Consider the following 26,439-nt stretch of genomic DNA (forward strand, 5'->3'; position numbering starts at 1 on the left):
GGAATGTACTGATTTCTGATGCAATAGCCATGGTGGATGAAATGTGTCTGCCACTTCTGAGATAAAAAGAATTAAATTAATATAGGATTTTCTTTCCTAATTTCTTACACAAACGCCTACTTTGAGCCGATTGCCCGGCAGGAGCTCATTACCGTTATCATGTTGTTAGAGAGACAGGAAACCTAACAACAGACTGCAAATTTGAGGCAATCAGGTTTATGTGAAAATTAAACTGTGTTAAATGCAAGATTAGATTATATCCTGATGTTAAATATCTAATGTGATATCAGACGTTTCGGTGCCTGGTCGGGGCAGGGGGCTGAGCTACCCCTGACAACATGTGTATAAAAGGGGCTCTGTCTTACCATATAAAGTATCATTTTTCATCTGATCTTCTAGATCAGTGTTGGCTAACCTGTGACACTCCAGGTGTTGTGAAACTACAAGTCCCAGCATGCTTTGCCAATATATAGCAGCTTATTGCTGGCAGGGTATGCTGGGACTTGTAGTTTCACAACACCTGGAGTCACACAGGTTAGCCAACACTGTTCTAGATGATCACCAGTACCATAAACTAGTGTGTAAAAGTCCTTGCCAGGACTCTTGAGCAATTGACCATCCCTGCTTGAAGATTATGTCTGCGACTATTATCTGCTGTATATTGTCCAAGAGATAAGAGCTTACACTCTAATCCATTCCTCGGCTGTCCTGTGTTGAACCCAGTGTGAGGAGGTACCAGCCAACCCACAGCAAAGAGGCATTACAGCAGCTACCCCAAAAGTACGCGGAAAGTGATGGAACGGAGGGCGACTGGACTCCATGTCTGTTTAGGACTGCAAATCTCAGGGGCATCTTGCATAGAACAAAGTAATCTTGTGAATTCTCAATAATTAAGCGTATGTGTGTGTATAAAACCCTATTAAGCAACAAGTAGTTACTGATCCAATGTGGAGCGCATCTATAACTACACAGTATGCATATTACTCGGTAACTGGACTGTATAGAAAGATGACAGTGTTTATAGTAAACATAAAATAGTCCTAAATATACCTAGGTGTACGATGTGAAGATTAATAGGTGCAGCTAACAATCGGCATACAGTGGAACATTCCCAGCAGTTGTCCCAGGAATTGTTGATCCCTGTTTTTTATTTGCTTTTGAAGTGATAGTACTCTGAGCAAGAAATGTGGTACTGAGGCGATTAGAGGTGTTGTACACCCTCTACACCAATAACCATCTACTCTGTTTATCTGAGCTCTGCTACCTTCCCTGTCAGAAGGGATTTTACAGAGAGAGAGTGTAATACTGGTCAGCTTCACAGTATCTTGCTGTGGGTGTAATGACCAGTATCTGGTGAAAGTGATGCTTGGAAAAATTATTAAAGGGGAGTATAGAAAACACTGTAAAAATATTATGCTGATAATCAGTGAAGATGAAAATCTAGTTTTTGAGCCTCAGCTAGAACATTTAACCCACATATTGACAACTAGATCTACATTGAGAACTAAAATAATAATAATAATAATAATAATATTGAGGTGAGAGCTTGGTGAGATAGTAAGATACTACAGCAGTGGATTCCAAACTTTTTCAGTTCAAGGCACCCTTAGGGTCTCCATAATTTTTTCAAGGCACCCCTAAGCCAAAATAATTACCAAGTAGTCCCCGGCCTTGCTTACCACTGGCCATGGCCGAGACACCCTTGTGAGATCGCCGAGGCACCCCAGGGAGCCTAGGCACACAGTTTGGGAACCACTGTACTACAGACTATAGAGAGTGATCACAGACAGTGCTTGGTGAGATACTAAGATACTACAGACTACACAGAGTGACCTTAGGCAGTGCGTGGTGAGATACTAAGATACTACAGACTACAGAGAGTGATCACAGACAGTGCTTGGTGAGATACTAAGATACTACAGAGTGACCTCAAGCAGTGCTTGGTGAGATACTAAGATACTACAGAGTGACCTCAAGCAGTGCTTGGTGAGATACTAAGATACTACAGAGTGACCTCAAGCAGTGCTTGGTGAGATACTAAGATACTACAGAGTGACCTCAAGCAGTGCTTGGTGAGATACTAAGATACTACAGAGTGACCTCAAGCAGTGCTTGGTGAGATACTAAGATACTACAGAGTGACCTCAAGCAGTGCTTGGTGAGATACTAAGATACTACAGAGTGACCTCAAGCAGTGCTTGGTGAGATACTAAGATACCACAGACCACAGAGAGTGACCTCAGACAGTGCTTGGTGAGATACTAAGATACTACAGACAACAGAGAGTGACCAAGGACAGTGCTTGGTGAGAGACAAAGATACTACAAACTACACAGAGTGACCTCAGACAGTGCTTGGTGAGATACTAAGATACTACAGACTACAGAGAGTGACCTAAAGCAGTGCTTGGTGAGATACTAAGATACCACAGACCACAGAGAGTGACCTCAGACAGTGCTTGATGAGATACTAAGATACTACAGACAACAGAGAGTGACCACAGACAGTGCTTGGTGAGATACTAAGATACTACAGACCACAGAGAGTGACCTCAGGCAGTGCTTGGTGAGATACTAAGATACCACAGACTACAGAGTCAGAGAGTGACCTCAGACAGTGCTTGATGAGATACTAAGATACTACAGACTACAGAGTGACCTCAGACAGTGCCTGGTGAGATACTAAGATACTACAGACTACAGAGTGTGACCTTATGACAGTGCTTGGTGAGATACTAAGAAACTACAGACTACAGAGTGTGACCTTAAGACAGTGCTTGGTGAGATACTAAGATACTACAGACAACACAGAGTGACCTCAGACAGTGCCTGGTGAGATACTAAGATACTACAGACTACACAGAGTGACCTCAGACAGTGCTTGGTGAGATACTAAGATACTACAGACAACACAGAGTGACCTCAGACAGTGCTTGGTGAGATACTAAGATACTACAGACTACACAGAGTGACCTCAGACAGTGCTTGGTGAGATACTAAGATACTACAGACTACACAGAGTGACCTCAGACAGTACTTGGTGAGATACTAAAGCTGGGTACACACTACACAGTTTTCATCCAATAATCGGCTAAATCAGCCACTATACGACCGCTCGTTCAAAAGTCGGGTCAGTGTGTGCAGTGACATGATGGTCGAAAGTCTGCCCAAATGGACGATTGTCACCTCATTTGGTTGGTCGTACCATTTAATATTTTTGTTCCAATCTCGTTTCCATTGTGTAGTGTGTATAAACTTCCGACCGATCCACAACAGTGAGTACGAAATTACAGTCATTGCTCACGACAACATGGCTGTATAAAGTCGCTAAAGGGACGTCCGCTCTTCCCTTTATCGTCCTAAACAAAGCTAATGTGTATGCAGTCCATGGACCGAGCAATCGGATCATCGGTCGCATGTAAAATCGCTCGGCATAAAAAGTTGGTGGAAAATTCTGTAGTGTGTACTCAGCTTAAGATACTACAGATTACAGAGAGTGACCTCAGACAGTGCTTGATGAGATACTATTGTAAAGAGATTGTATAAACATAAAACTGCACAGAAATCCAAAACTATTATAAGTGATTGCATTTATACTGCAGATCACCAGGAAAAGTCAGACTATATACTCCTCTATATACCTATAACACAGCACTCATTCATCTCCTTGTGAGTGAGCCTCGGCAACGCTGACACCTCAATTTAAGCTTCTGTGCAAGTGCTTCTGGGCTATTATTCACCACCTCTTAAGCACCTTCTATTGTACAATAAATCAAAACGGAGGTGCGTGGCTTTCATACGCGGATGAAAGATTTTCGCTGAGAGCTTTTCTACCAAGGTGCCTAGAATCCTGGCATATTAAGACAGGATAGGAGAAGGGATGGGACTCCAGGTCCTACATAATTCACTTTTAAGTGATCATTTTTAATACAAGTTTTTAAGCCAACTGCTGTATTTCTTTTCCCTGACAACGTTTTTTTTGTGCTTTGTATCCCAATGATGAAAAATAGGCAGAATAGATGCAGAATGATGACGCAAATCCGAATGATGACATTCTAATAGCAGAATAAATACAGCATATAAATAAATGGGTGGACAAAATAACATAACATTTAGAAGCTATTCAGTCAAATCTAAGAGCCAGCAGGAGTAATTCAAAGTAAAACCACTGACATTAGCAGAAATAAGTGGCAGCCTTAGTCCTCAAAATATATATATATATATATATATATATATATATATATATATATATATATATATATATATATATATATATATGCAACAGAAACACAAGCAGGGCGCCTTTCAGTGGTATATTAGATATGCAACGTGGGATAGAGCAATAACATGCGTACTGTGGGGTAAATAGCGTTGAGTCTTTTTAAGAAATAGTGGAGTAGTCTTTGCTGTACTTGTAGTCCTCCAGAACTCCACCGGTCAGTACAAAGATGCGGAAAGAGCAAACATAGTATAACTCTGTAGTATTTTTTGGTAAGGGCAGTATCACCAGTAACCCCACAATCCTATGGGGTATGTGGGATTGGTATCCCAATGTTACCAATTTATATGACACCCATATAAGTGCAACACAGAAAAAAAATATATAAGTCTGCGTACCATATATCCTGAAGTATCCCACTTCTGGAGAAAATTAAAACATGTGCAACACCAATGACTTCACAGTCACAACCTCATCCAGATGGCGAAATTGCATAAGATTGAAAAAAAGGAAGATATTTTGGTATGCATATAAAAAATGTAATAAAATATAATAAAAGCACTCAGAAGGTTTCATTGTCTGTCAGGGGAGGTGATCTTCAACAAAAACTCTCATGCCGCGAAATGTTCTGGATTTTCGAATTGGGCACGATAACTCCAGCAGGTCTTAATGAGAACTACGAAATAGCCCCCTTTTTGTAGTCACTCAGAAACTGGCTTTTATTACCTTTTATATTATATTTTACTATAGATTTTCTTATTGGTCTACTCCTTTCTTAATTTAAATACCATGGTAATGATACCTTTTCAAATTGTTTTAGATAAATGTATATCCACTTAATTATTGTGGTTTATTATAGTTTCAGTTACTATGGAAGCTACAACCTTTTTAAATTATCTTTGCTATGTGTATATATTTTTTGGTCAGATTCTACTTAATTATTGTGGTTTATCATGGTTTTAGTGACACCTTGGTAGTACAGTTTAATACAGTGTGGATTATATGTATAAATGTTGCGAGTATGATCATACTATATAACAAGGCAATAATATTATTTAATCATTCAAATATACAACTGTTTACCACTAGGTGCATAGATGCAGGGCATAGTTTATTAACTTTAGATGTAATCTACATAGATCTAATGGACATACATCCTGATAGGTAGGATCCAAGTATCTGTGTTCTAGTGATGACTTAGTATTTCACTTCATTCTTTAGGGTTACATATGGGTTTTTTGTTTCATTTTAGTTGTTATAGGTAATAGTAAGTGTTGCGTTATGTTTCGGCGCATGCGCGTTGACGGGCTCACGCTGCGCATATATTGATCTTATTGATAAAGTGATTTCGTTTTGGCGCATGCGCGCTGACGGACCCATGCAATGTATGTATCAATTCAACATGGATCCGTTACAAGCAACGTTACGTTATCTAAGTCCACATAACATTTTAAAAAAGGTCCCTATACAAATATAGGGGACCTTTTACATTATATTTACCTATCTACTTGATCATTCACTCATTTAATGGCTCACTTCCGAGTTTGCTTGTTTGTTATTTATATTTGTAACAATAAAGCTATTTCTACTGTCCGCGCATGCGCGATGAGTGGCGGTCACCGCGCATGTGCTAATTAGCGTGGCTATACTATAAATAGCTTCAATTTGAGGTACATGTATATCTCATGCTCCTGATGAAGTCTTGAGTTGTGCAAGACGAAACGCGTTGAGCTGTATCCAGTGTATTGTCCAGTACCTCATGTGAGTGCTTTTATTATATTTTATTAAATTTTTTATATGCATACCAAAATATCTTCCTTTTTTTCAATCTTATGCAATTTCGCCATCTGGATGAGATTGTGACTGTGAAGTCATTGGTGTTGCACATGTTTTAATTTTCTCCAGAAGTGGGATACTTCAGGATATATGGTACGCAGACTTATATATTTTTTTCTGTGTTGCACTTATATGGGTGTCATATAAATTGGTAACATTGGGATACCAATCCCACATACCCCATAGGATTGTGGGGTTACTGGTGATACTGCCCTTACCAAAAAATACTACAGAGTTATACTATGTTTGCTCTTTCCGCATCTTTGTACTGACCGGTGGAGTTCTGGAGGACTACAAGTACAGCAAAGACTACTCCACTATTTCTTAAAAAGACTCAACGCTATTTACCCCACAGTACGCATGTTATTGCTCTATCCCACGTTGCATATCTAATATACCACTGAAAGGCGCCCTGCTTGTGTTTCTGTTGCAGTAATCCAATCCGTCCGGATTAACCATCTGGTGTCAGGCTATCGTGGCTGCCACTCTTATAAGAGTCAAGTGATCTTCATATATTGTGGATACGGGACTTTACTGTCATAAATTGTGTATATGTATGTGTGCATATATACATATTTTATTATACCACTTTTAAGTGATCACGCTGTGGTGATCAGCGCCAGATATATCCTCCATTGTTTTCATATATATATATATATATCTCATACATACACACACACACACTACAATTTGGCACACAGACAGGGACTGACTAATAGGCTACAGCCTGGGGCGCGAGGCGCAAAACTTTGGGGGGGTACAAAATTGTGACAGGCAGAGATATAGACTGAAAGTATTCTTAACATCTAAAAGAGAATAGCTGTTCTCCAAAGTAAAAAGAAAACATGAAAGAAAATGTTTTAATCTTGAAGTATTCCCACGGTACAGACTGAAGACAATGAGTCATCCTTGGGTGGGAGCTATAGGATAAGCAAGTAGGAGAGACAAGAACAGTGACAGGCGTAGGCGTGACTGTCCCCTCCTCCACCTTCACCCTCGGTATCGCCTCCATTCTGCTATGCAGTTCTCATTTTAAGGACAGCCAAATATGTGACAAAGATTGCAGAGTTTCAAGCACACGGGAACAAACATAGGTGGATTTTAAATTAAGGCCAAGTTAATTTTTACGAGCCGCATATTAGCCAGACAAAGAAGGTGCTATTTAGCTTACTAGCCTAGGGCGGCCTGTACCCTTAATCAGGCCCTGCAAAAACAAGGTTTTACTTATATCCCATTGTATATGTACACACACACACACACACACACACACACACACACAACCAGCACCCGGTCAATTCATTGGACATGCAAAAGCCCTTCAAACTTTTTTTTTTTTGCATTTATATGTACATGCAAATTTTTTTGTTTTAAGCTGAAAGTTGTATATAAGAAGTAGAGATGCTCAGACTCTATTCCCAAGAACCGAACACACCCGAACTTTACAGATCAGTGTATACTTTCGCGCGCCCTTGGAATTGAAAACAAGACAAAACTTCATGGTTACGTCGTCTGATCTCGGTAGTTTTGAATTCTACAAGTACCGTCCTCCATGGCGATCCAGCGTCATTTCACAGAGGGACACGGAAGGGGTAGCACAATTCTTGCCAGTCTCTAGTGCAGTTGGGCAGCATCATAGGTAGAATAGAAAGAGGAGGGGTAGCAGTGTTCTTCCAAATCTACAGTGACATTCAGGAGTGCTCCATTTCTAATTATCATTGCTGAAATAGAAATAAGGTTGGCAGTCTTGCTCTAAATTTGCAGTTACATTTTACTGTACCATTGCTCACTCAGAATCAGGAAAGGTGGCAGGGTTCAGTGCTGAAACAGAAAGTGTAATAGGGCTGTCAGTGTTCCTCAAAGTCTCCAGTGACATTCTACTGTGCCATAGCTCATACAGAAAAAGGAGGGGTGGCATTGTTCTTGTCACTCTCCAGTCTCAGTCATGATATTTTCAAACTTGCTTCCTCTGGCAAAGGATTGTTTAACAGGCAATTGTTGCAAACTACTAGTATTCTTCTTGGTCTGCTTCTGGGTTGAAGATCCAACCACAGCAGCAGGAGCAGCAGCAGTGGGCCCAACGCTCAAGGATTCTTCTGAGGAGTCCTGGATAGGGGAGGAGTCCTCTCACATTAGCAACTTGGATGCAGAACTAACTCCGATCACTTGAGGATGTTGATGATGAAGGTTTTGGGGGTGTAGATTGCTGGGATCTGGCTGAGAGAAGGGAGGTAGCTGATGCTGGACTGCTTGTTGCTATTTTTTTAGCATAAAAGTTACGGATTTTCACAAAAACTTTCCATGAACTCGCTTCAAATGACGCAACATGGATGAGGTTCCTAAATGGTTAAGGTCCCTACCTCTACGGACTGTGGCTTTACAATGCTACAAATGGCTGGACAACTGTTCTCCGGATTTGGGTAATTAATTCCACACATAAGAGATGGATTTTTTGGTCTTATGCCCAGGCATGACAATTCTTATCACTGGCAAGAACTTCTGCAGTCTTTGTTTGAAAGTGTATGAAAATAATATTGTGACCTCTGAGGTGGTCAAAATTAACTGCAAATGACTTGAAATTGGTGTTATTCAGGTTAATAATAATAATGTAGGTTGAAAAAAAATTGTGATTTTAGAATAAAAATAGAGATACCAAAACCAAAAACACGTAAGGGCGGTTTTGCCACAATCAAAACACAAAGTTAATCCAGATCTAAAACCAGAACACAGGGGGTCAGTGAACATCTCTAATAAGAAAGAATAATTATAATTCCCTTAATTGTAAAATAAACAGAGAATAAGTAACATAACTGGATAAAAGTACTTGGCCTAAAGCAGCAAAAACAATTACACATTATATAACGATAATGTAACCAAAGCTTTTAGTTTTCTTTTTTCATGCAACGCCTTTAAATGATGCAATTTTATTAGTTTAATGCAAATGACTCCGAGCTCTGTGACAGCAAGTAATGGCCCCATGCTACGGTTTAGCAGCAGCCATACTATGCATCACGTCTGGTCACATGACCCCAATTCTCAGCCAGTTTTCAGGTGATACATACTCTGTCTGGAACGCAGACAATATTGTTGCTGAAGATGTGATTATAGATTCATAAGTTGTTAGACCATTAAGGTAGTTTAATTAAAACTTGGCACGCGTACAGAAAATACAATTTAACGTGAACAGGAAGAGTACGTGAAAATCATAGAAATTGTGGGATAATTGTTCCCGCTCGGTTGATTGATATTTAGGAGCAGAAAAGGTTATGTTTCCCAGTGACAGAAACCAACGTAATACAGAGAATTGTAGCCGAGGTGCCAGATACACAGAGACTGTGCAGACTGGGAGTCTAGAGGAAAGAGCTATTATACCTCATTGGTAGGACTGCTCTGATGTATTGTAGAAGGTCAGGGACCAGAGCTGGGAAGATATTTTTTTAAAAGCCACAGTCACCTTCTTCTAATCTAAAAAAATCACTATGTAACTAGTCATTACCAATCCAAGTTCACGATGGGAAAATCTAAATGAGCAGACACCTAAATATTTGCAAGGAATCTCATAAGTAAAAGAGCAGTAACCACACACGTCCTGATCTCCCAATTACGGCGATACATAAAATGTCCTAAGACAGCAGTTCCCAAAGTGTGCGCCACGGAGCTGTCACAGGGGTGCCGCAGCCAGGAAGAGAATTAAAGAAGAAAAAAAATATATTACTAATCTGGCGGCGCCCGGGACCCAGCATCCTCCTCCTCGCTTCTCACAGAATGTCAGACGTGACGTCATCACGCTCGACATTCGGTGACAAGCGGCAGGAGAGAGGAGGATGCTGGGCCCGGGGCGCCGCCTGATTGGTAAGCTTTTTCCTTGGTTCTTTTTTTCTTTTCCATGTCCCCAGGATGCAGAGGGCGCAGAGCGTGTGGAGATGAAGGAGGGCGCAGAGCGTGTGGAGATGAAGGAGGGCGCAGAGCGTGTGGAGATGAAGGAGGGCGCAGTGAGTTAGGAGTTAGCTGTAAATTATTCTTTGACAGAAATATAATTGGAAAAAAATATATAAAAATATTTTCCCTTGGATTTATGTGCATCTGCATACAACTAAATAAGTATTTCTGTCCTGACCTAAATACTTATTACATTTTTTTGACCCAACTACTTATAAAACGGGACTGCTCGGTAATTAATTTGGAGGGGTGCCTTGAAAAAAGTATGGAGACTAAGGGTCCCGCGAACTGCAAAAGTTTGGGAACCACTGTCCTAAGAACATCTGGCTTCAACAAACCAAATATTTAAAAGGGAAACATGCAATGGCCCCAATACTGGTGTATCTGGGCTCCGGAGCCATGCTGCAGGTGACAGGGTCCTATAACATTATTTCTGTGGTCTTACCGGTCGGTCATATACATTGCTGGACACTTCAACTTGGCAAAGATTAGGCTTTGTGTGCATTACATTGGGATATTGACCTCTTAGGAAATGGGGATTTTCACAGATTATGTGTGCAATAGTGGACAAGTCAGTATTTACACATTAAAATAGGGACATCTCCACTAAGAAACAAAGAGCCGAGAAATGATCATGCTTTACCCATCTATAGGGCAGATATACAATGGAGAAATACGCATAGTATGCCAAGACAACGGGAAAAAAAGCCAAAGTATATAGGCATATACTGAATACACAGGGGAGGCATCCAGTTTCCTTATGCCTCAGTCACGTCAATAGCTCCTAGTATCTTAATAGGCTACAATGTGAAGAATAAAATGGTCAGCTGCCACTGTGCAGAAGTGATGGGGATATAACAGAAATCAGCACAGCACTCCAGTATGCTCTTTAGGGTTCTCAGTACCAACCACAATAAACTATGGATGTACGACCCCCAGAGGGCATACTGGGGTGCTCTGGATGCACGACCCCCAGAGGGCATACTGGGGTGCTCTGGATGCACGACCCCCAGAGGGCATACTGGGGTGCTCTGGATGCACGACCCCCAGAGGGCATACTGGGGTGCTCTGGATGCACGACCCCCAGAGGGCATACTGGGGTGCTCTGGATGCACGACCCCCAGAGGGCATACTGGGGTGCTCTGGATGCACGACCCCCAGAGGGCATACTGGGGTGCTCTGGATGCACGACCCCCAGAGGGCATACTGGGGTGCTCTGGATGCACGACCCCCAGAGGGCATACTGGGGTGCTCTGGATGTACGACCCCCAGAGGGCATACTGGGGTGCTCTGGATGCACGACCCCCAGAGGGCATACTGGGGTGCTCTGGATGCACGACCCCCAGAGGGCATACTGGGGTGCTCTGGATGCACGACCCCCAGAGGGCATACTGGGGTGCTCTGGATGCACGACCCCCAGAGGGCATACTGGGGTGCTCTGGATGCACGACCCCCAGAGGGCATACTGGGGTGCTCTGGATGCACGACCCCCAGAGGGCATACTGGGGTGCTCTGGATGTACGACCCCCAGAGGGCATACTGGGGTGCTCTGGATGTACGACCCCCAGAGGGCATACTGGGGTGCTCTGGATGTACGACCCCCAGAGGGCATACTGGGGTGCTCTGGATGTACGACCCCCAGAGGGCATACTGGGGTACTGTGCCGCTTTCATCCTTGAGATCCAGACTTCACAGACACTGCTCATGTAGCTTGCGGTAGGCTCACTATAAGGTAGAGTCCAGGCACAGGTAAGCTCTTCCACAGATATAAAGGGTTACTTAGGAATCCAACTAACCTTTCATACTAAATCCCACAGGGACGTCTGAGGGTCATGTTTTCACACCGCTACTCCGAGGTATCTCCAAATGTCTCCTAAAGATAACAATTATACATCTAGTGAGGATGACCTATTCCTGCAGGGAAATTACCCCCATCAATTATGCACACTGAGAGAAGGGGGAGCCAATCTATCAGTATGCGAGAGGACGGCCCAGGTAGCTCCCTGCTGTACAATCTGCTAGGCCATATTAGGGGCCTTGTTAACGCTCTCAGTTTGAGGAACAGATGCTGTATGAAAATTGCAGGAGCCACAAGACACTTAATATAAACACGCAGCAAAGAGACGGACGTGCATTAATCATGTAAAACTGTGCTGGGGAAGGAGCCGACAAGCTGGCCACATTCTTGCAGCATTCTGGTTATATTTTTATAAATCCTCATGGCCCTCCAGCAAGAAAAGCAGAGCCTATGGTGAGGCTGGGCAGGAGAACTGTATAAAAACAGACGGGACACGTTGTATTACTAAAATGTGCACATACAGGGGTGGACTAAGCACAGAACTGAAAGTTACAGTATTGATGCCCAATTTGGGGACCACCCAATACGGATCTACGTAAAAGTTTAGTACTGGCCCCTAAATGTGTGCAGAATTCCTGTACAAACAAGGACTGATCAGAAATATGGAATTTTTCCTCCACATTTAGTTATAAAAAGCATATAGTTACCCATCAGGTGAGCAGCGGAGGCAGCCATGTGTGTGACATGAACAATGCAGCCTATCAATTCATTAGGAGCTTCACAGAGTCACCATGGGCATAATACAATCAAGATGAACACATGCTTATTGGTGTAATGTGCAAAATGATTATCAAAATATAAAACTAATTCTCATCTAAAAAAGTGATGACTTTAAGAAGCAATGCAATACATCTAAATGATTACTGCCTTAACTAAACACCCATCTGTGCCAAACAGCTGAGAAATAACTCTGAAACATGTATTTTTAATTTAAAGCCAAACGTGACATATTTAGGATTTACATGTCTGGCAGTAGAGGGGTTGGCTGTACTGTATATCACAGAACATGTTGAGAAGATGATAAAGTGATCTGTATTACTCATCTTGTATCTGTGCGTCTGAAGCTCACCTTCACTCTGGGAGAAAGACAATAGAAGATGGATAAGGATCATGGTACAGCCTGGGACTGCTATATAGTCACATTTGGCTAAGTGCATATGTTGCTACACATACCACTCTGACCACAATTTCTTCCCCTACACGGTTGTAGTAGTACTTCTTAAGCCCCACTTCCAGTCCTGGCTATTGCAGTATCTGCTTATCACACTGTAATGACTGGGACGGACAGCGGCTAACGATGTAAAATGTTTGCTAGGGATAACGAGACCCAAAATAAATCACAACTAGTAATCACAAAATCAGATATACAAACATTCTCTAGAACAAATAGAAAGACCATCCTTATTCATGTGTTCCAAGCAGTAAGAACTATTTGATGACAGAAGCAAACTCAAAATCAGGTACCTACTTGTAACTATTCATTAGTATTATATTTTTTATGCTTCTGTCATTAAAGGCTAACAAGGATCAATACGGTTTCATTTAAATAATTATGATGCATATTAGACAACTTATTTGAAATAGGACTTCTGCCTCAAATTGCCTGTTGAAGACTCCCAGTTACACTGTTTCTCCCATTTAATAGACGGATTGTGAATATAGTAAAACTTTATCAGCAGTAATTATAACCAAGGTAACTGCACAGATTTTTTTTTTTTTCTTGGCAGATTCTACTAGACAGCGTCAGTGATTTTTGGAATGCCAAATAGCAAGTTTGATTCAGAGCCTTTAAAAGGCAATTTTAGGAAGAACCCTTACGTACCTTAGTCCAGTAAGTTGTAGCTTGCCCAATTTATTTTTTCACTCATCGGTCTGAATCGTTACCCTTTAAATAGCTGCAAAGTGGTTTTACAGTGTCGGCATTGATGGACTTTTCACAAAATACCGATGACATGTTTTGCACATAAGGGCCGTTAGGAATACTAGCTTTAATTTCCAATTACATGTAAAGAGGATTTGTCACCTACACACAGAAGAGTCCTTAATTTTGTGCCTCATACCTCTGACATTATTAGTTAAGCTGAACTTAATGGTTCAACCAACAAAAGATCACCTCCACCGTGTATAGGTGATGCGGATGACTTGATTACATTATTCCTTACTCATAAAAGGAAAAGTTACAACTATTATAGCCAAGTAATAAGAACGGTGTCAATAAGAAAGATGAAGACAAAAAAAAACTTTGTTAATCAATGCAGAAATGTGCAATGGGATAAAAGTATACAACTGCATTATTATAACAGAAAACACAAACACAAAAAATATTAACAATTCTGGGTATAATTGCTGTGCACATGAGCTAAACCTAAAGCTTAGGACTCCCTCTAGTGTAAATATTAATAACTACACAGGAACATACATTCTGCACATAATTATTCTCTCAAGAAAGTGAAGGGAAAAGCTTTGAAGTGAATAGAATTTACTGTCTATGCCCAAACAAAAAAAAAATTTAATAGGTCCATATTATAATAATTGCCCTCTAGCACTATGTAAGAGATCCGGCTTCATAGGAATTCTAAAAAAATTAAATTAGCTATTCATCAGCCAAGAGCTGCACAACACTTTACAGGAAACACAAAGTCAGAATCACAGCGAGTGGTAGAATTATTTTTAGTATTTTACAGAATTATGAATGTATTTCAGACCTTGTTGGGTTTTTCATCTAGATGTACAGACAAAGTGTATTTTCTTTGCTACAGATCTTAAGGGTGGTGTCAGACGGGTAATTACCCAGCCTCACAAGCGTCAGGGGCCAATTTTTACAGTATTTTTATATCGCAGAGTGTGGCAATCAAAGGACTAACGTGTTATACTCTCTCTTGTACTAATAGAAATTAATTCCATTCATATGGAGCAATTAGACTGTGCTTTAAATATGGAGTGGGAGGTGCCAGTGTAACACTACCCTAAAGGACTTGTTTCCCTAAATGTAAATCACATATAATGCCATATTAACATTCACATGTTGCTTTTAAATACAACAAAAAAAAAAACATTTCCTACCTCTTTAAAGCTTAAATATCAATATGTGTACACCAAGGGTTATCATACCGTCTAAAAAGGAAAAGTGGCGGTGTTGCCCATGGCAACCAATCAGATTCTAGCGATCGGTTTTCCTTTTTTTGAGTCTCAACCTAAGACAAACACTTAAATAAGCTATTTTGCCGTTTTATTTACATTAGGACTAGATGACTTTACCTGTATACTATGATAATTTAGGGTATATGAAATTCTTTCGGTCTTATTGAAAAAAACAAATCATCAGTATAGGATATTCTAATGTTGTGTTTGTGGAACTATGGAAGGGGGATAAATGAAAGTACAATTTGCTTTCCTAACCGGAACATTACTGAGGACAGCTTTACAATTAAACTGCTAATGTGATACAATCATGGATCATACACGCTGCATCTATTTGCCATAAAACCGCATAATAAATCATCCTGTAAAAGTATATTTAATTAGAAAGTGAATCTACTATAAATTCCCTGCCCCAACAGGCATAAGGTTGTGGTCCACTATTACATATGTAGCATAGCAGTTTTAGATTTTGTGGTATATAATGTAGATTGTAAGCTCTACTTTGTCATGGAGTGATGTAAACCATTAAATATGCTCTGTAAAGTGCTGCATAATATGTCGGCACTATGCAAAGGTATAATTGTAATACCTAAATTCAGTCAATATAAATACACTAGTATACCACTAGGTGGCAGCACAGGAAAAAGCTAAATATTTTGTGTACCCTGGAACCTGTGATTACTTAGTATTGAAACATGCTATCATTATTAGATGACAAGATCCAAACAAACATACATAAATAATCCCACTAAATACTTACAAGCATGGTCCACAAAACAAAACAATGAAAACAAATAAAATCTGTTTATTACATTGAATGAATAATTTCTATTTAAAAGTTTTGTTGGGTTTAAATCCACTAAGGCCTATGGCAGATATCCAAAACCTCATTTGCACAACGCATTAAAGATCAACACTACACCTGACCACACCCTAAAAGGCAAATTACAAACGTAAAAAAAAAAAGCAAGCTCACCTTATGTTTAACTTGATTTACACAAGAAATACTTATGGATGTAATATACAGACGTGTGGAAACATGCCCCTCAGTTATTACGCTATCCAATAACAAAACTAACTGCTCACAGAGCTAGGTACAGCATCAAGAAACAGTACCACAATACTGGTCTCTGTAACAAACCTCAACATTCCGTCATCAAACTAAACTCTTCTGTTTCGGAGGCACCGTTAGTGTACACTTTTGGGCTTGACCAGAGGACACATCGGCGGTCAATACAACCAGCCCTTCAGTCTAGGTGACTTTACTACCACTCCAAAGGCATTATCAGAAACTGTGGCATCACATGTAAACATACACATATGATAAACCCTCATAGACCTTACACAAAGATAAGATTCATTTTAATAATCTACACTGCAATCAATCCGAAGCACCTGGTTTGGTGTCATTATTTTCCTCCCCGTCACTCAGGCATTTCCACTTTCACCCATACCATTGACAATCTACACTTGGCTGCACTTACTAGGGTCAGATAACCATCAGCTGGAGTCTGTCTATTCCTGGGTGGGTGTGTGACTCCTGACACACAGAACAGTAGCAGCTAGCTGGCGACATTTATAGTACCATGACCACAAAACATATTTCCAGATATTATAAGAAAATGAACTTGACCAAGGTATCTTTTCCCCCACAGTCTTGCATTAAGGAGCATTCCTAAATGTGTCTTTATGGAAATAGAATCAACACACCATACGCAGGTTTGCAGGTAGAAATGTACCCAAATAATATACTGGGAGGTGGGGTGGAAGTTATGTATTGTTTAATTCACCAAAAATAGAGCAGGCCCTTTACAGGCAACACCAAACAAGCAAGCAGAGGGGGGTAAGCTGGCTGACCAAAGCGCCACTAAGTTTTTAGGCACAAAACCAGGAAGCTCAACAGTGCCACATGTCTAAGGAAACATGGCAGAGCCGCCAAAACAAGAAGTGGGACAGCACATACTTACTCAAGGGACAAAGTGTTACAGATAACTTGTTTAATTCACAAAAAAAACTGAAATTTAAGGGAAGGGCTTGTATAACCTTAAATAAATTTAGAAATTAATAAATGATGTAAATTCATTTTTTGCAAAAATAGGTTTCAAAAACAGTATTGCCAAAATAGAATCTTCTATTATCTACAGATGGACAAAATAATAAAACAAAAAGTTTAATGATGTAGTGCAATCATCAATGATCCACCTTTATCCTTCGTCGATTAATAAGGATGTGGTGGGTCCCACTACGGTTTCAGATACATGACCCATGGCTCTATTACTAAGGCTACTCGCACCCAATCCAATAACACAAAATCGGTCTAACCAGATGATATTTACTGAAGGTTAGGTTATTCAGATGTGAATGCCTACAGAGTTGATATTTTGTATCGCTGACCAGGCACTGCCTGTTATGCACTTAAACGATGAGCGGTCACAGACCTTGTTATACGACTAAAGGACAACTAGACCCAAAATACAAGCTGGCTTATATAAAAGAGCCACTGATTAAATGTATGTATGGCCCTGTGTATGAATCCACACAGCGCATTTCTAAACAGTAAGTCTACAAATCTGTCAATCCCTGTTATAGAAACACCTCCCTCCTAACACAGCAATCTGCTGCAGAGAGGTGTAAGAGCACATGGAGGGTAAATCAAGTATGTACACTAGCGATTTCATACATTATATAATATAAAAGTGAGATTCTTCTTATACAGAGCAGACGTCTTGCCAATAAACCTATTGAAGGACCAAGTAGGCAGCCACCAATATCTTCCACTAGGCTACATAGTAAATATTAATACGTCAAAAACCCTCAAGTTCTGTTTAGGTATGGAGATGTTTAGATGTACATTTTTAGTTCTAAAAAAAAAAAAACTAATAAAAAGGCAGCTTCTTCCTGTAACAATCAGTAGTCATGACAGATTTGAACCAGCTCCAGTAGTGTCAGAATTCTACTGTATAATGAACTGGTTGCACAGAAGCTGTAGGGAACTGTCGCAGTGAGAACAAACTGTACATCACTAGACTGTGCACCTACAGTAACATTACACAGACAGAGGGGACAAGAGTTGGTAAAAACATCTCTATTTTGAAAACTTCATGGCATTATCTGTCTTCAAGTTCCTGCGCTTCAAGTCTTGTGAAATGCAAGAATAAAATATTTTGTACTAGACTTGAAATTAGTAGATCAGGACACTTAATTGCCTGGGAGAAGGACTATATGGTGCCTAGGACACCATCAAAGACATACAGGAAAGCCACAAAAGCATGTCACGTTCAGCACTCAGAAAGTAAACTTTTTCTCTTTTTTTATTTAAACGCCCAGCTATCAACATCAGATGGAGGATCATGAAGTCTGGCTCTTGGGACAGTTTCACAGCAGACGGCTGACTTCACACAATGTGACTACATTAATGTCCCCCTTTAAGAAAAGAAAAAAAAAAGGCACATGACCACCTGCTATTCTGGACGTATGGTGCTGGCAGTTGTCATGTGCAGATTGCACATAGTTGAGCAACTGCATATGGGATGTATGAAGTTTCACAAGCCAGTCTATATTAAATTACATAGAAAGAAGTCCTGCAGTAAACCATACAGGAATTGTAAAGCCTGCTCCCCGGTGGGCATGAAACAACAAATATTACAGTACAGTAATCATCTAGCAGCACCATGGATGTACAGCAGAGGAAGGCACTCTAGGTGTTGTGGAATCACATCTTGCCTGACAGCTGGAGGTAACTAACACACATGATGTATGGAGTGGAGGGCAGTAACCTGTGTGTCGCCATGGCAGCACACATACGGGTTGCCCAAGCCTGGCGCAGCGCATACATGTCACGATACGCATAGAAAACATGTTAAGAAATAAAAAAGCTTAAAATGCAGGTTCCCCCACCACCTATGTGTGATTGAGGCCTCAATCTTGTGTTATCCTGGTGCTGCATCTACATGCAAATTACTTCTGTGCAAAAGTAAACTGGCCCAAGTTCCCCATTTATACATATCACTAATGCTTCATGCTATACACAGTGTCCTCTTCAAGGCTGTAGCCTGGCATAGACTGGCACAGAGCTGAGAGATCTGGATTCTGGACCCTAGAACAAAAGCCCTATAACTGGAAACAACCACCCAACTTCTACCACCTTCATGACCGCACCCAGCTGCAATGTCCACACATTTCACACAAACCATTTAAATACAGAGAAATTGAACTTTGTAAGAAGCAGAAACAGGCAAGTCACATATGGCCAGCAATGGACATCCCAGTTCAATAATATCAGTACACACAAATAAAATATAAATATCACAATATAATTTCCAGCTGTTAATACCACACTTACTCTGTCTTTGTCATCAGCCACATCACAAAGTATGTCATCAAGGTCCAGAATGCCACCATCCCCGTGCTCCAAGCGATGAACCTGTATCCAGTAATTAGGATCCTGCAAAGAAACAAAACAGTTACAAGATCTGCTTTATTCGGTGCTTATATTTAACAATCAAAGTATTTTATCATCATCATTTATTTATATAGCGCCACTAATTCCGCAGCGCTGTACAGAGAACTCACTCACAACAGTCCCTGCCCCACTGGGGCTTAGTCTAAATTGCCACACACACACACACACACACACACACACACACACAGACACACCATTTGATTGGAATGACGGAGACCGAAAAACTGTAAAACTAAGGAAAGTCCTAAATAACGTGAGAGCTGGATAATACTCTACTGTAGATTTTATTCAGGACAAAGGTGGGAGAACAGACTGAACTGCTGAATACGCAATACAGATACATATCGTGCATTTATCTCCAACTGTCTTGTTAGTAGCCTATTACACCCAGCAGGTGAGAAGCAGAGTTGAGTTTTCCTACAGCAACGGCTGATATTCATCAATGCCAGAATTAGAGAGTACAGTCTATTGTCACAGCACAAACAGCAACAGGGATTACTGTGCCACTTGCCCATACACCTAATAATGTTTTCAACAGCTGCAACCCTGCAGTTAATGTAACAGGTTCACACATGTCCTTCATTCTAAGTGCATGCATTAGTGTAACAGGAAGACTGCTGTGCAGAGTACATGCAGAAACTGCCTCAACAATAGCAGTAGCGAATATTTGGAGGTTAGCACTGAATGCACAGAACAAGCACAGACTATTAAATGATCAGTACAATTCACCAGTGTTGTCTACGAAAACTGGTAATTGTATTATCTTTCCAAATCACATAAATAAATAGGAGGACACATGATATAAAACAATAAGCACTTACTGCGAGATCAACAGCTCCAGCATTAGACAACAGCAAATTTACAGCTGGCCCCTATTAATATCAGCTCATACCTAGAGGTCTCAATGTATACATTGCTCTAAATCTCGTTAAAAACCATCAAACTGGCTTCAAGATTTGTCTGACTGTTTAGGCTTTAATCATGACATGTAAAATTAATCATTAATATGGTCATAATCAAACTTTAAATCAGAAGTTAGTTTACATAACATTTTTTCCAGCAAACCACTGTGTCTAAGCAAACAAGGGGTTATTGTATTTTGATATATGCTTCAGAGGCCTGCTTTGTATAACCTGGGTTATTCAGAGATGCAAAGTGTCTCAGGGACAGTCCACCCTTTTTGGTTATTGCCCAGTTACTCCGCAGATGTTAAAACTTTTTGGTAAGATCCTTTGACTAGAAAGAACCATGTTTGGGGGTCCCTAAATTGTATAATCCTTAAGAGAAATTTTATTGATCAAAGCAATACTTTCCATAATCCATGTTGGAGATGACCGCTGTATACATTTGTAACCACTAGAGCTAGCTGGATAATCGTGTCAACAACATGTCGTACCCATAAGGAACCTATAGGGAAAATGTATAGCTCCAAGGAATTAAGGCAATCATGTTTCATATGCATATATGTATGGAAGATCATACCTTGTTTAGTAGAAATTATAGCATACTCAATCTATGATCCAAAATACTGTTCTAACATCTTCATAGAACCCATTACCTGAACGGTTCTTGGACAAAGGGATAGAAAACAGGTGCAAAACAGATTAGAATATCAGCACACCCCTTGTCCTCATGTCACAGAAGGGGGTTCAAGCAAGGAAGAACGTTTTAAAAGATAAATTGTTTAGGAAATTGTCAGGCTCTGAAAAAGAGTATGTGATTGGGCTGGTACCATTTCTGTGTATTATTTCTGTTTTATTTTAGAGATCTTTTTGTATCTATATTTCTGAATATCAGTTCACCATCACCCATTTTATTCCATAAGCATTATTCCATACTTCTGATTACAATAATTTGCATTTAGGGTCCAGTCACGGAGCAATTGAAGACTTCCTAAGAGTGTCAGTCTTAAACGTAATCCTACTGGTGACAGGACGCTGTGGTAAATACTGATTGTGGGATATAATTTAGATGAATTTCAGACATTTTTAGACAGACCAGGAAGTAAATACATCAAGCTGAGAGATTACCAGCGGGTTTGAAAAGTGGAGATGTTGCCTATAGCAACCAATCAGATTCTAGCTGTCATTTATTTAGTACATTCTACAAAATGACAGCTAGAATCTGATTGGTTTTTCAAACCCGCCGGAAAACTCTCAGCTTAATACATTTACCCCCAGGCATTTGTTATTAACCCTTTCACGTCAGCATGTCACATTCCCAGTTGGGTCTTGTGGTGACATAGCATCATTTTAGTCAAATATGAACTCAGTGTGGTCCAAATATAGATAAGAAAAATATGGTCGGAGTGGATTAATTATGAAAACAATGTAATGCCATTATGGGAAATACAGGATCTAAGGCAGCTGCGGACACTTCAGCTTTAAGAACAAACATAAAATGAGAAGAAATGCCACAAAAGTTTTGTGCGGCCAGAAATTTCCAGACAAGTGCTGAAACAGAACATATGGAGAGACAGACACATGCAAGATCTACTTGTATAGAACTCAAACTTTTATTATAGATTGAGAACAGCAAACATATAATTTGCTTTCCCCAAACTCTGACTAACAAAGCTGCTTCTTTCCCAGTTCTACAGAGATCCCCGTGAACAAGACCAGACAAGAAACGTACACAGCTTGTTTTACAGGACCTGGCACTAAGCTGCTATAACATCCACTGATCATGAGATATAGATATATATATATATATATATATATATATATATATATATATATATATATATATAGTCTATTGTGATTGAAGCGGATGGATTGAGTCAAGCTACAGGGTCACTTGCACTCAGATAAGTGGTGCAAGCCATCTCATGGCTTTAGGTATTGGTTGGAATCTATGAGATCCTCCTCCTTCTCCTTAGTTATTACATGTTGGTCAGGAGAAAGAGGGGGGCTATCTAACGTGGAGAGGCCCTATCCAGGTAGCTCTTATAGCTCCATCTTTTTCTACAAAACCACAGATTATCCCTTATGTTATAAGAAAATATATTGTGAAGGGAGAATGGATTATAAATGAATCCACTCGCTGTGTCCTCCCAAGATGTCATGGGGAAAACTAAGCCTGCAGATTATCTGGACCACAAATATTAAACTCAAATGAAAGACAGTTTCTGCAGATCTAAGACTTACACTGGAATGAGGGGGGAAAAAAAAGAAAGACCACAAAACTGCTGATGTTGTAGAATTACATTTTACACAAATGATTTGCCAAAGATGGATGTCCTCACTTTCCAGTACTCAGCAGACATGACTTAAAAATGTCAGACAAGCATACCACAGCACAGTATAAATAAAAAAAAAAAAAAAAAAAAAAAAGAAATTATACGTAATTATGATCACATTCTGGACTTTGCATCCTGAATTACAAATTAAAAAAACTTCAGCTTCAGGTGGAATATACTAATTAAAACTCAGTATATTAATTTAAAAAAAAAAATAAAAAAAAAATGATGTTACATAGAAACATAGAACTTGACGGCAGACAAGAACCGCTTGGCCCATCTGGTCTGCCCATTGTTTTATTGACCTATGGTAACCTCAAACCCTATTTGGTCCTTTAATCTTTGTAAGCATATTATTATGTCTATCCCGAGCATGTTTAAACTGCTCTACTGTATTAGCCTTTAACGCCTCTGATGGGAGGCTATTCCACTTATTTACTACCCTTTCTGTGAAGTAGTTTTTCCTAAAATTTACTCTGAACCTACTTCCCCCCAGTGTCAGTCCAAGTCCTAATGTTCTAATACTTCTCTTCCTTTGAAGAATGTTTCCCTCCTGTACCTTGTTCAAACCCTTGGTATATTTGAAAGTTCATATCATGTCCCCCCTTTGCCTTCTCTGCTCCAAACTATACATATTAAGCCCTTTTATTCTTTCCGGGTAAGTTTTGTGCTATAGACCATGCACCATTCTAGTTGCCCCTCTTTCTACAGTCTCTAATGTATTGATATCCTTCTGGAGATATGGCCTCCAGAACTGAGTACAGTATTCTAGATGAGGCCTAAACAGGGGCATTACGAATTATTTTCTGCTACCGATTCCTCTCCTGATGCATCCAAGCATCTGACTTGCCTTCCTCTTTGCTTTGTTACATTGCTTACTTGCCTTTAAGTTACCTGAAATAGTGACTCCTAGATCCCATTCCTCCTCAGTAGTTTCCATTATAGTGTCATTAATACTATATTTAGCCTTTGGGTTTTTGAGACCCAAGTGTATGATTTTGCATTTTTTGGCATTAAACTGTAGTTGCCACTCTCTTGACTGATCCTCTAGTCTACCTAGATCATCAATCATTTGTTTTACCCTTCCTGGTGTGTCTACCCTGTTGCATATCTTTGTGTCATCTGCAAAAAGACATGCTTTCCCTTTAATACCATTTGCAATGTCACCAAAAAAGATATTAAAAAGCACTGGTAAAAGTACAGATCCTTGGGGTACCTTTACCTTCTGTGAATGCACTCCATTTACTATAACTCTTATCCATACAACCATTTTAGAATCCAATCCCAAGATTTCAAGTTTAACAGTCTGCGATGTGGGACAGTGTCAAAAGCCTTACTAAAATCCAGATAAGCTACATCTACGCCCCCTCTCCCTGATTTATTACTTTAGTCACCCAGTCAAAAAAGTCAATAAGATTTATTTGAAGGTATTCATGTCAGATAGACCTTTTGACTTGCTAGTATGTATCCTGCCTCCGAAATAAGATGCAGGATATCACAGCAAGGTTTTTAAGAATTTCATAGCCAAGTGTAAATATTATTGGATTTGCAATGCATGTAAATCAATGTTTGTGTAAACAGGTTATATCCTGATGCTAAAAATAGCCTGTGTCTTTACTGTATAAAAAGGCACTAGCTTGTATTGGAAACCTATTCTTCTGATTTCAACATCTGACCTGATCACTGGTACCTCCAACCAGTGTGAGAACAAATAAACATCTTGCTTCAAAGAACTGCTTGAGAACATCTTCAATATTGCTGTATTCATGTGACCTGCAGATTAGACCCGAACTCTAATCCTTTCTCCGGCTTTCTCTGAGGTTTGGACCCAAGCTTTTCCAGTACCACCGCTCTGCCTGCTATCCATCCAGCTTCCCTGATCCATAGCGAGAGGTCAGGAGTACCAGCCCAGGTACACCAGCAAGGGGATACGCTAGCAGCGTCAGTTACCCAGAAGAAACCCGGTTCTGGATGCCGGTATAGGAGTCCAGTGGTGTCAGACTTTGTAAGCCCCTCCTACTGCAGCAAGAGGGTGCATTTGGGATAACGAAAAGGAACGGTGGCAAAGTAAGCCCAGATGGTTCCCAGCAACAACAGACAGGGTGGCATAGGCGGTCCATCCTGTCACATAACTAAAAAAAGTTGTGCCCCTTTTACTTACTGACTGGGCCATTTTCTCTTCAGCTTGTGCCTTTGCACATCAGAGTCCCTTCTTAGCCTCCTTCTGTCTAACAAGATACAACTCGGTCTTCATTATTCAGAATCTATTTCTATTTCCTAAAGGCCATAATTTTTCTTTCACAATACTTGCTATATCTTTTGTCCCGGTCATGATTTTCATTTCACCATGACTCTATAATAGCCACGGTATCCTGAACATCCCTTGTCATTAAAGCAATTAGTTCTGGGATTTTATTTCCTAAGCTCCTAGCATTAGCACACATCGCTCCACGAGTTTTGTTTCTGCATCTTCTTTTCCTATCTGTGTTTCTCTACTTTTATTTTGTTCTGATCTACATTGTTTTCTGTTGCTGTGGATGTGTTTCCTGTTCCATTAGCTGCAGAAAACGATACCTCTTGGATGGGGGAGCAGATTGTTTTATTCCTGTTTAGTTCACTGCCCCCCTCTGCTAGTTTAAATAGTTCCTGATTAAGCTTCCAAACTGATCACTTAGTATTCTGGTTCTCCTTGAAGATGGGTGCAGGCCGTCACTTTTGTACAGGCCCCTAATTTGCCAGATGACATGACTTTGGTCTATTAATCCAAATCTCTCCTCATAACACCACTTCTTTAGCCTTCTACCTAGGCAGGATCCACAATGTCCTTTGCACCCCATCCACATGCATGCTCCATTCTGGCAGAGTGTTGTGGGTCAGCAAGAGTGAGGAGCACTCTACAAGGTCCGACAATCTCCTCACTCCCGCCGGCCTGGTCCAATACAATCTGTAGTGTAATACAAACATGGATGCAGCTGAGGTGCCAAATATCCATACAGATATAAGATATAAGAGATAAGACTTTGCTTAGGAGATGAGAAATTGAGGTGGAAATACAGCAGCACTGAAGCTTCCCTATTGGTTGAGGGTGGCGGCAGGATTGTAAAGAGGCGCTGATGGCTAACATGGAGGAAGTGTGGACTAATCAGCAAGGATTTGAAAGTATGAAATATAGCTCCAGCCCTGAGATAGTACATAAGACAGGATTCATATGTCTGAGGGCTGCATAAAATGTTTTCCAACACTGTTACAATACAGTATACAAAAGATACAGAAAAGTGAAAATCTTACTATCCTCCCAACATGTAGTATAATAAGTTACCCCACAACAACATTTACCTGAATCAGGGAGGTAGTTACATTAAGAGTCCTCTATATGGGAAGTAGTCTGACTATCCCAAACCCATAATGACCAACAGAACCATGATCACCTCTTATACAGAGGCCAGTGTACACAGAAACCTCCTGTGCTTTGCAGCATTAGGTAATGGAGCAGAGACCCCCCCCAATATGCTGCATGTCATTTTCTTTCATTAATGTAGATTCCAGGTTCCTGTCACACATGCGGCACTTGCCTAATGCATTAACAAAAGGTGCACCATAAATTCAGTTCCATAATTTTGCCACAGGATGGGAAGTCTCTGGGCTTGCTTTCAATTTAAAACCTGTGGTAATTACTCAGGTGACCGTCATCTAGATTACACTTGCCGATTGGTTGACAGTTGACAATGACATAATCCACAACAAAGAACA

At 40.2% G+C, this 26,439-nt stretch overlaps 1 protein-coding gene across 6 annotated transcripts in view; it reads right to left on the bottom strand.

Moving 5' to 3' along the window:
- Nucleotides 1–26,439, bottom strand: part of PARD3 (par-3 family cell polarity regulator) — a 404,695-nt gene that overhangs the window by 330,562 nt on the left and 47,694 nt on the right. For all 6 annotated transcript variants that reach the window (XM_075212058.1, XM_075212055.1, XM_075212053.1 and 3 more), the window contains exon 2: nucleotides 19,332–19,433. In XM_075212058.1, coding sequence (XP_075068159.1) covers nucleotides 19,332–19,433 — 102 coding nt within the window. The remainder of the gene's footprint in view (nucleotides 1–19,331; nucleotides 19,434–26,439) is intronic.

The sequence above is a fragment of the Mixophyes fleayi genome, chromosome 5 (genome assembly GCF_038048845.1).
Source record: "Mixophyes fleayi isolate aMixFle1 chromosome 5, aMixFle1.hap1, whole genome shotgun sequence".
Classification (NCBI taxonomy): domain Eukaryota; kingdom Metazoa; phylum Chordata; class Amphibia; order Anura; family Limnodynastidae; genus Mixophyes; species Mixophyes fleayi.